The sequence below is a fragment of the Vipera ursinii genome (genome assembly GCF_947247035.1).
Source record: "Vipera ursinii genome assembly, chromosome: 1".
In the NCBI taxonomy this organism is placed as follows: Eukaryota; Metazoa; Chordata; class Lepidosauria; order Squamata; family Viperidae; genus Vipera; species Vipera ursinii.
The window spans coordinates 130,805,235-130,817,522 of NC_139512.1; the positions used below are offsets into that span (position 1 = coordinate 130,805,235).

Sequence of the window (12,288 nt, forward strand, 5' to 3'; positions counted from 1 at the left end):
TGCTGTATTAAACTTACAATGGTAGGATGAAAGAAGGAACATGCATTTGACATTTCCTCTAATATTGCAAAATCAACTGACTGGTGCTGAGTCAAATTTTCAAAAAGAACTATGTGTGGGGAGAGGCCGTGATAAGAGATGAGGCTGATGGACACTAATATGTTGCAATATCAAGGAAGGAATCCAGGGCAGATGACGTGACCAGCAAGAGCCGAATCAATAATCCTCTACAAGGCTAATGATTTTGACTGTGGCTTCCCAGTTTGGTACTGAATTGTTTTCTAGAAGACGGAAAGATGCTTATCCCTATATGTGACATAATTAGCATGTGGATAAGGATGGGAGAAGTGAGGGAGCTTATGAGAAGCAAGAGAACCTATGTGGCTTTTTCTAGGAAAAAAGATTCCAGACAGTGGCACATATTGTATATTATATGAATAGACAATATTAATTTTAGCTCCCGTGGAGAAGAGCAGGCAAGACTCTTTTTGCAAGTGCCAAGGTAGTCCTCGACTTATAACAGTTTATTCAGTGACTGTTCGAAGTTACAATGGCACTGAAAAAAAGTTACGTATGAATGACAGCTTTTCACACTTATGAGAGTTGTAACATCCCCGTGGTCAGTGGTGGGATTCAGCCGGTTCGCACCACTTCGGCAGAACTGGTAGCTAATTTTTTGTTGCCCAGGCCCAGAACAGACTTCTGGAAGCAGCATCCACACAAAGAAATGGTTGTTCACATATTTGAATCCCACCATGATCAAAATTCAGATGCTTGGCAACTGATTCATATTTATGACGGTTGCAGCGTCACGGGGTCATGTGATTCCCCTCTGGCGACCTCCTGACAAGCAAAGTTAATGGGGAAGCCAGATTCACTTAACAACTGTATTATTAACTTAACAACCTGTGGCAAGAAAGGTCATAAAATTGGGCAAAATTCACCTAACAGTTGTCTCACTTAGCAACAGAAACATTGGGCTCAGTTGTGGTTATAAGTCGAGGACTACCTAGAGCAGGGGTAGGCAACCTCGGCTCTTTTATGACTCATGGACTTCAACTCCCAGAATTCCTGAGTCAGCATAGCTCCAATTCTCGGAGATGAAGTCCATGAACCATAAAAGAGCCGAGGTTGCCTACCCCTGACTAGAGTGTTCTGAAAACTGAAACCAGATGTCTTTCATCCTTACCTGTTTTTTCTGAAGAAGCTTGCAAATGTGTGCTTGTTCCTTCAGTGAAATCAGGGATCCAAGGAGTTAAATCTGTTTCTACTAGAGTTAACAGGTATGAAGAACTGGTGAGGCCTGAAGAACTAGAGGTTACATTGTGCCAGGCTATGGATCCTTGTGTTACATTGTGAGCATCACTGACATCTCTCGGGGTTCGTAATGTCCTCTCCCCGTCTAAGCCAGACAGAACTGAAATGGAGATATTGTTCAGGTGATAAGTGGAGAAAAGGCCCTCTGTACTTGATTTACCATTCTCTTTGACTGAAACAGAATAGAAAGGAATTAATTTTAGTCCTACTTTTTCTCGTAAATATGTACACAAAAACTTTCTATCAATTTTCAAATTAAAAAGTTGCTGTTAATTTCCCTTAGGATATTTTATTCTATACAAAAAATAGGATTAAAACTGCTTTCAACTTCCTTTGAGATTATATTTATTCCACGTATGATTGGGAATACTGAACCAGCTGCTGCTGCTTCTGTTTTAAAGGAAAGGTTTCTGAATTCTTATTCAGGTAAAAAAATTGAACCTAACCAGAGATGCTGCGAGTCAGGCAGCATATAAATTATTTTTTGCTGGGGAGGAAGAGGAGAGCCACTTGCACAAATGGAGCTGCACGTTTGTGTGCACCAGCCTGCTCACATGGCCCGGTTCCAAATAGGTCACAGCCCGGTAGTGGCCATGGCCTAGTGGTTAGGGACCCTTGTTGTAGTGGTTAAGGTATCAGGCTAGAAAGTGGGAGACTGTGAGTTCAAGTTCTGCCTTAGCCATGAAAGTCATTCTCTCTCAGTCCAACTCACCTTACAGAATTGTTGTGAGGAAAACAGGAGGAGCAAACTATATTGGATATGTTCACTGTCTTGAATTATTTGTAAAAATAATTAAGGTGGGATACAAATAAATAAAAATAAAAAATAGAGTAGAATTGTAGGATGAATACATATCCTTGTTATACAATCATTCCATGACAAAAAGGAATGGAAGATATTGCTATGCACACAGTAATTTTCAAGTAACGTTACCTGTTTCTAGGGACATAATACTTTGCTTTCTTCTTAATTTGTATTGGGCTGTTAAAGTTCCTAACCAACTTTCACTGACCTCAGCATTAATTGGCTCTCAATTTCTGGGATCACTGGATTGCTTATGATAAATTTTATCACCATAGTTAAATAGTATTTTCCCTTACAACAGACCAAAATGTGTCCAAATCTGTAAGCAATCACACTTATTGCAAAGAAAATTAGTACCATTCATTTTCATCTTAATTGTACTATACTTGGGGACTCTTCTATAAAAACTAGCAGCATCTATCTATATACTCTTGTGTCCGTTTGTCACCTTCAATTGGGCAAAATTGGAAGGTATTGGGTAACAATTATTGAACCAAGACAACTCAAGTGGATTAATTTACAGAATGCCAGGATCTCTGACTTCCATGGGAATGAAATTTGGGGAACCTGTGGCCACTATAGTATCACTGTGCCCTCCAACTATATTTTCCAGAAACCTGTAGATTACATGGTACAAAGGCAGATGGGAGGGCCATATCCCTGCCCTCTTTTCTGCCTTCCTCTTGTTCCCAAATTCAACTGGTTGGTAGTAAAGCACGATAGGAGAACAGCAATTGGCTACTTTGGGACTGAGGCTGAAATTTAATTCTTAATAGCAGTGAGTAGTAAGAAAAGGATGCGGGAGTAACTTAGTTGCCTCGTGGCAAGATGGGGCTGGACGGGAACCAATTGTGGTTGATGGGTGAGCCCTCTTTGTCCCTGAAGGGGACATGCCGAGATGAGGATGCAATTTCCTCATGGTCCACAGCTTCTTTTGTTTCCCTCCTCCCTGCCAGAAAAGTAGCAAGCAGTTCCACAGGTCAACCAAGTAAGAGGAGAAGGAGTGATTTCCAACACTCCTGCCAACTTCCCGCAAGCAAAATCAATGGGAAAGCTGGCAGGAAGTCAGAAGTTGCTCCCACTCCCCCTGCTTTTATGCCCACCTGGGGTCATTTCATTATTTCCCCCTCCACCCAGAAATGTGCCAGGCAGTGATATTATGCTGTTGAGGAAACAAGAAATTTGATAAAAATCAAACTACTCTAACACTCATACCATAATTTAAACAAATTCATGGCTTAATTTCTTTCATGTATTAATTATATGAATTAAACAAATCCATCTTTATTATGGTTTGTAGATTAATAAAAATATATGAACCCATAAGATCTCAAAAAGCATAGAAATCTCAGCAATTGCTGTTTCCGTGAGAGTTTTATCTTATCCTATCACATTCGTATTATCTTTACACAAACCCAAAACAAACAATGGGGGGTGGGGGGAGCGGTAATTGCCTTTGAGTCATTCTTGACTGCTGGCAATCACCTAGACCAGGGGTAGGCAACCTCGGCTCTTTTATGACTCATGGACTTCAACTCCCAGAATTCCTGAGTCAGCTGACTCAGGAATTCTGGGAGTTGAAGTCCATGAGTCATAAAAGAGCCGAGGTTGCCTACCCCTGACCTAGACAAATCCTGTAGTTTCCTTGGCAAGGTTTGTTTTTGGAAGTGATTTGCTTTCTAAGACTGAGACGAAGGGCCAGGCCCAAGGCCATCTAGCTGGCTTCATGTCTAAGCTGAACTAGAACTCAACATCTGTGTTTCTAGTCTGGTGCCTCCACCACTACACCAAACTGGCTCTTCAAAGTAATAAACATAAATTCAGTACTCTGAAAACGTTATCCTTTACCCGTTGTTTTTGAAGGAGCCTGGGAAGGAATAAGCATTCCTTCAGTAAAATCAGTGTCTTCAGGTGACAAATCTGGGCTGATCTCTTCTGGAGTATTCATATGAAAAGAATGAGCAACATCTGAATTGCTGGAGATGGTAGCATTGGCAACAGTGGAGGTCTGTGTGTCACTTTCAAAACTACTGACATCCCTTACAGTTCGTAGTGTACTATCTTCACCTCTTTTTGATAGACTTGAAACAGATACACCATCTCTCTGAAAAGTGGAAATTTTCTCTTTATAAGAACTGCTCCTCAAGTGGCTATCTTCTGCAGCTGGAAAACAATAGCAAATATTTAGATATACCATCTGCCAGCAATGAATCATGTTTTACAACCTATTTGGTAAACATTAATTTCAAATGGCAGAATATCTTTAGCCTGAAAAATAAATGTAAAAAAATATGATGACAAGTAAATGTGTGTACATGTACTGTATGTGTCATAAGGTTTTAAGCCATCTTTTCATTAGATAAGTAGAAACTCAATAAATGTATTCAGGTCTTTTTATTTCATAATATGCAAACTATTAATTTTGGAAATCCCATGAATCACTTTCTCAATAACTGGAGATTTTTCTTGTCCTGAAGGACTGGACAATATGCTGTAGTGTACTAATTCAAATCACTGGGCTACATCTAACATTATGAAAATCAATTCCAGTCTATCAACAGAACTGGAAGCCTCTCATGACTTATTGTGTGAGTTCCTAACCTTCTAGAAGAAATTTGGGGATTGTGGTATAGTGGTGAAGGAGGAGAGAGGATCTGATCTACTGATTTCAGATGATGGACATATTCATATGCAACTTTTTACCTCAGAAGTTTATTTTAATTACTGTGTGGAGCAGATTATCACATTAAATCGTACCTAGCCGATTCAATATGTAATGAGACATGCCCCATTTCCACACATATTTTCAAGCACTCAGAGTTTTGTTAACATTTTAATTCAGTTTATCCTATGTTTAGACTCACAATCATGTAACCCTGTTTTTTTTACTTATTTTATACCAAGCTTAAATGACTAGATATAAGCATCTTAAAATGTTTCAAGATTACTGTATCAGTTCAAACCAGTTCTAAAGAGAAAATTATCAAAAAGATTAATAGTGTCAATCATTTTAGCCCTAATTTCACCATAGAGAGAAAGCAAAAAACCCCAAACTCTAAGTACATTTTGACATTAAAAAATCAGTTTAGAACTCCTTTGGAATTATATCTTATTCATAAAGTAGGTATAACAATAAACCATCAGCAATTGTTCCATGACAAGGAAAAGAGAATCTAAATTATTACCACAGTGAAATCCCATCCGGTTAAAATAGTGTATAAGTACATTCCAATGCTAGAATGTCAGGAAAAACAGGATGATCCATTGAATTAAAAGGGAGCTTGATCTAAAGGTTCCATAATGTATGGAGTTAAATCTAGCAGTGGATTATGCTAGAGACCTCTGACCTCTAAGGTATCTGATTTCCCTGATTCCTACAACCTACAGCAGTTTCCAGTCCTATGATTCTATGATTCCTCACAAGGACTGGATTCAGTGAAGTATAGGATATGGTACACAGAAGATACATTACAACATAATATAAAGAAAATGTCAATCATCTAGATCTCCCAGTCTGAATTAAAATTATTTCTGATACAATGAAATCTATTTGGGATACATGTTTTCTCTACATCTCTTATAGATGTAGAGATCTGTGGTATTTTGATATATATACAGATATAGATACATGTATGGGTTTCTATGTGTGGGTGCAAGAGTCATTTGGGAATCAGACTGATGGACTACTGCAGTTTCCATGGAGCTGCCCTTGAAGAGCATCTGGAAGCTGCCGCTGGTACAGAATGCAGTGCTATAAGCAGTTATGTATGGCTCACCATCAGAACATGTTACACCTCTGCTCTATGAACTGTATTGGGTGCCTGTGTGCTTCCAGGTTCAACTATTTGTATTGTACGTAGGATTTTGAGTGCACTTTCCTGCATCTTTGTTTATATTTATATTTATTTGTTTTTATGGTTTTTAATGGTTTTGTTTTGCTAAACTATGTGTGCCACCTAGAATCACAAATGTGAAATGGGTGGCCACATAAATTCAATAAATAAATAAAAATAATTTCAAGAGGCTGGGAGTGACCTATAAATTCCTTCATGGCATGAGGCCAGGTTATTTAAGGGACTGCCTTTGCCTGAAGATGTCTACCCATTCTGTTTGGACTGCTCTGGGTCCCCTTCATTAAGGAATGCCATTTGTTAATGGTGGTCATTCTAGGTTTTTTTTCACCTCACCTACTGACTTTGTGTATATTTCTATTACTAGTTAACCACTCCAACCCTTTTTTCTTGTGTAATATGTAATCGTGACATTTTGTTTTTATCTTGATACCAGACAAGATTCTGAAGCTCAGAAAACATTTTTCTTTACCTGTTGCTTGTGAGGAATCCCAAGGGTGTGTACTTTCTGCTTCCATGACATTGGTGAACCCAGGTGATAAAGCTTTTTGTCTGGTTTGAATTGGAGTCAGCACAGAAGAAGAATCAGTAAGAGCTGAACTGCTGGGTATTTCACTCTGAGAAGCTGTGGATACTGACTCTGGATGGTGAGAACTACTGGTGTGCCCTATTATCCTCTTCCCACTTCTGTCAGATCTCTTCTCTGTGTAAAAGTTAGAAGCAATGCTCCCCATAGCTGAGCTGCTCTGTTGCTGACCATTCTGTTCTGAAATGCAACAATAGAAAATTAATCCATACAATTCCAAAGAACCCAAGCAAGGCCCACAAAAATGCCACTCAATAAAATCTACATAAAGAAATAATTTAAGGTCTTAAAGGCAGTTATGTGGTATATTAACAAATGCAAAAAGGGATAGAACACCTGTGTGTACAAATATTGCCTCTTTGGTACTTCATCTTACTGCCAACCTCCTGTAATACTTTGGTATGCTCTGTTCATAATGCACTGGGCCTGGTAAAAATATTTAGATAATGCCCTTTCATGGAAATGCAACATTCCATTTTATGATTGGTGGAAGTGAGATTTCTACTATGGTCTAAAAGAGTGGCTATCAGAATGATCACATTTGTCTTTTTACAAATGTATGTTAAGATTGCATGGATGCCAGATTGGACAACAATAGAATTAGCTTAGGTAATCTATCAATATTTTAAAAGATATGTATAAAAAATAGAAGAAGGTTCTAATCTGAAAATAGTTATTGTTGGGTATGGTAAATTAGTGACAGTTGTTTTCACTATACCGACAGTACTAGTAGCAATGAAAGCTTTACATTTACATTATATAGTCTCTCTCTTTTTTCAGAATAGCTCATTTTAATAAACGCTGCTATTTTAATAATCAATGTTACAGAGGAATTTGGCAAGGTAAAAACATGTATTTTAAGCCAATTTAAGATTAAAATGTGTCAACTTTTAAAAAACATCTTTCATGATTTACCTATAATCATATTTATTGAGAAGAATTAGTGAATGGATAATTTAATTTATTACTATCAAAATTATTAGTACAGTACTCTGATCTATTATTACAGGTGAGTCTGTCCTAGTGCTTTAAACTTTATCATATGTATTATTCTGGACTAAAGCCAACTTCAAACTAGATTTTATTTTCCCATTAAAGAAGACACATGATTTCATTCATCTTCATCTCCTCGTGACTTCAGTTTGTGATATTTTCTAAATAAACTGCTTGTTCTATCATCTTGCTTTCTTGTTTAATATCCACCCCAAATATTTTCATTTTACCTTTATCCCAGGGATCCTTAGCAATGCTTGAAATCCAGAAGAAACAAGAGGATTTTCCTTATTTACCTGTAGAAGCCTGAGAAAATGTAAATGCTTCTTTTGTAACAACGAAATCCCTGTGCAACAAATCCATTTGTTCAGTCTTTTCTGGCCTGGATGAAAGCCTTGAAGAACTGGAAGTATTAGTGGTGGCAAATGTTTGTGTTACATTCTTGGACTTTTTTTCATCTCTGACCAATACCCTTGAAACAGTCACACTGTCCAAGTGAGAACTGGACATTTTTCTCTCTGTGTTTGATCTGCTGTTCATCTGTTTAGTATCTTCCACAGCTGAAATGTATCAATAAAAAGATTAGATGAATCCCCTCCAGGCTAGATTAACATAATGCTTTTCCCCCAATGGATATTTATATGTATATTTAATGGGAAACATTAGTTCTGTTGGGAATAGGTGTTTTATTGTTATAAAAAAAGATCAAGAACTTACATGTAAAACTTATAATGATGACAATTAAATTTTCCTCTACATTTGCTTGTAGTTATTACCTGTTATACTCAATTTTTATTATATATAAGACCAACACAACTTATCTCTGATGAATATTGAATCGTGATATCTAATCTGTCCTTAATTCCTTAAACTAAACCGGAGGGAGAAAACCTGTTCTATTTCTGATAATATTAGAATGTAAAATTAGCTAAGGTAGATAAATAGTGGGGTTCAAGATATATTATATGCATAGCACACAGAAATAGTTTACTTATAGTACTAACTCAGCTGCTTAATCATTTGTTGAATAAGTCAGGTTTGGTTCAACAATACCCATAAAGCATCATTTAGTAAATCACATCAGCTGAGTTTATACAACTCAAAACAGGTAGTCATTGATTTACAACAGTTCATTTTAGTGACCATTAAAGTTAGAAGGGCACCGAAAAAAGTGACTTATGATCATTTTTCACAATTACAATCATTGCAGCATCCCTGTGGTCATGGATTAAAATTCATATGCTTAGCAACTGTCTCATATTTATGACAGTTGCAGTATCCTGGGGTCATGTGATCACCTTTTGTGACCTTCTGACAAGCAAAGTCAATGGGGAAGCCAGATTCACTTAACAACCATGTTACTAAATTAACAGTTACACTGATTCACTTAACAATTGTGGCAAAAAAGGTCATAAAATGGGGCAACACTCACTTAACAAATGTTTCACTTAGCAACAAAAATTTTGGACTCAATTGTGGTCATAAATTGAGGATTACCTAGAAGGTCAAGCTAAAATTGAAACCTAGTATACCACCTTATGACCATAATTAAATGACAGAACACAGAATTCAGTATCATGATGTGGTGTTGGCCATTGCTGTAATTTGGATACCTTTAAAAGACTAGTGAGAATTCAGGGACAGTCGATCTATTGATGGCTCCCCAACATAAATGCTATGTATTACCTCTAGTATAAGTATTGGGATGCCTCTCTATATCAGTTGCTTGAGAACATGAGCAGAAAGGTGTTTTGCACTTCTCTCTAGTATGTGGGCTTTCCATGGACATCCGATTGGTCACTGAGAAAGGATGAGAATACAGAATGCATGACACTTCTTGCTTTTCATGACACTTTTGACTATACCATTTCCCACAACCTGGACTCTGATGCTTAGTTATTTTATTCAACATAGTGTAGTACAGATCTTCCATATCTTAACTGCAAACATCCAGAAGACACTAGATCAGGGGTAGGCAACCTTGAGCTAGCATGGCTCAGCTTGGAAATCTCTCCCTTTCCCCTCAGCATGGCTGGCTTAGGAATTCTGGGAGTTGAAGTCCACGAGTCATAAAAGAGCCAAGGTTGCCTACCCCTGCACTAGATGATGGTAATGAGGTTTAGAAAATTCTAACTGTTTGCTGCATACTAGTGGCTCTCAGTTAAAATCTGAAATCATGTTTAGTGTCCATTTTAATGAAAAAGATAATTTTTTTACAAAAGTATTCATATCCATAGCTTCTCAAATGTTTTATGTGAATTTTGTCCTGAAGTTTAAAGCTTGTTAATTTCAACAAGTTATTCAACAGATTACATTATAAACAATGAACTCAACAGTTATTGATCTTGCAAAGGATATATTCAATTCTACCAAAGATTACAAATATATTCCAAGGATTAGAAAAGTATCTCTTTAAGATGGAAAAGAAAATACATAACTCATGGGGAGTTGCTAGCAACTATTCTTTTTAGTTGTAATTGCGTAGGAAATATAAACCATAAGCATAATTAGATTAAAGAAAATTGTTTTTAAATTGTTCTGGACATCTGTTATATATTTTGTATAATAATATTGATACGGAAACATTAGCAACTGGTTGCACGGAGTTTAGTTGAACCAGGTCTCTGCAGAAATTTCTTGCGCTTTTAAAATATGTCGTTTTACAACAATGTTCTAGGTTTGTTCATTATTTAGACTCTGGACTTCATCAAGAGAAAAGGTGCCATAAACGAAACAGATTATTTTAATTGTGAATGTAATCATAATTCCTTTTATTTCAATTTTATTTTGGAATGCAGTTCTTATAATTGCTCAGTATTACCTTCCCTACATTAAGTTAAAGCCAATGTTGGACGTATCTAATTTTCTTAAGTGATTCAACCTATTATTAATATGATTTATTTGAATGCAATAAGATAAAATGTTGGTAGCCAAATTATCTTTAGTGCTGACGTCTCTCAAAAAAGATGCAGCTCTCTGCAACACTTTTACCCTTCCCCAGTGTTTAAAGTGAAGATTTATTTAAAACAGTCATATATAAATTCTGCTCCATTTGTCCCATCCTTTTTTCCAGAATAATTTGTTTCCCTAGTGATAACTTACTTTTGCTTTTCTCTTTAGTTTTCTATTGATCTAGAACATTTGCCTTCATTCCTACATGAATATAAGACTACTTTGAAATTTTGATCATATGCGAGATCCCTCTCCTTTACCTGTAGTTGCAGAAGGAGACTGAGAATGTCCATCTGTTGCTTTAGTTTCAACAGTGTCTTGTGTTGACAGCTCCATTTGTTGGGAGTCTGCAGGCACTACCACGTAAGAAGAATCACTGGGGCCTGAAGAGCCAGACATTTCAAGGTTAGGAATTGTGGACACAGAACGTGGATTTTGAGAACCTCTGCTCTCTGTGACAGTTCGTAGTATATCCTCCCCACTGGTGGATATTTCAAGGTTAGAGACTGCAGATGTAGAATGTGGACCTTGAGACCTGCTGGTGTCTCTGAGAGTTCCTAGTATCTTCTCCCCATTGGTGGATATTTCAAGGTTAGGAATTGTGGACACAGAATGTAGATTTTGAGAACCTTTGCGGTCTCTGAGAGTTTGTAGTATCTTCTCCCCATTGGTGAATATTTCAAGGTTGGAGACTGCAGATGTAGAATGTGGTCCTTGAGACCTGCTGGTGTCTCTGAGAGTTTGTAGTATCTTCTCCCCATTGGTGAATATTTCAAGGTTGGAGACTGCAGATGTAGAATGTGGTCCTTGAGACCTGCTGGTGTCTCTGAGAGTTCGTAGTATCTTCTCCCCGTTGGTGGACATTTCAAGGTTTGAGACAGCAGATGTAGAATGTGGACTTTGAGACCTGCTGGTGTCTCTGAGAGTTCGTAGTATCTCCTCCCCATTGGTGGACATTTCAAGGTTAGAGACTGCAGATGTAGAATGTGGACCTTGAGACCTGCTGGTGTCTCTGAGAGTTTGTAGTATCTTCTCCCCATTGGTGGACATTTCAAGGTTAGAGACTGCAGATGTAGAATGTGGACTTTGAGACCTGCTGGTGTCTCTGAGAGTTCGTAGTATCTTCTCCCCGTTGGTGGACATTTCAAGGTTTGAGACAGCAGATGTAGAATGTGGACCTTGAGACCTGCTGGTGTCTCTGAGAGTTCGTAGTATCTTCTCCCCGTTGGTGGACATTTCAAGGTTAGAGACTGCAGATGTAGAATGTGGACTTTGAGACCTGCTGGTGTCTCTGAGAGTTCGTAGTATCTTCTCCCCGTTGGTGGACATTTCAAGGTTAGAGACTGCAGATGTAGAATGTGGACCTTGAGACCTGCTGGTGTCTCTGAGAGTTTGTGGTATCTTCTCCCCATTGGTGGACATTTCAAGGTTAGAGACTGCAGATGTAGAATGTGGACCTTGAGACCTGCTGGTGTCTCTGAGAGTTTGTAGTATGTTCTCCCCATTGGTGGACATTTCAAGGTTAGAGACTGCAGATGAAGAATGTGGACCTTGAGACCTGATGGTGTCTCTGAGAGTTCGTAGTATCTTCTCCCCATTTGTGGATAGTTCAAGGTTAGGAATTGTGGACACAGAATGTAGATTTTGAGAACCTCTGCTATCTCTGAGAGTTCGTAGTATCTTCTCCCCATTGCTGGATATTTCAAGGTTAGAGACTGCAGATGTAGAATGTGGACCTTGAGAACTGCTGATGTCTTTTATAGTTTGAAATATGTTCTCCTCAC

General features: G+C 37.9%; 1 protein-coding gene across 1 annotated transcript in view; it reads right to left on the reverse strand.

Annotated features, from left to right (window-relative positions):
• The window catches only part of LOC310632507 (protein HEG homolog 1-like), a gene marked incomplete at its 5' end in the record, with an annotated part of 27,485 nt that extends 26,113 nt beyond the window's left edge, over positions 1–1,372 (reverse strand). Inside the window, 2 exons of the mRNA XM_083349737.1 lie at positions 1,190–1,311; positions 1,353–1,372. Of these exons, the coding sequence (XP_083205863.1) occupies positions 1,190–1,311; positions 1,353–1,372 (142 nt within the window). The remainder of the gene's footprint in view (positions 1–1,189; positions 1,312–1,352) is intronic.
• Between the last annotated feature and the right edge of the window lie 10,916 nt (positions 1,373–12,288).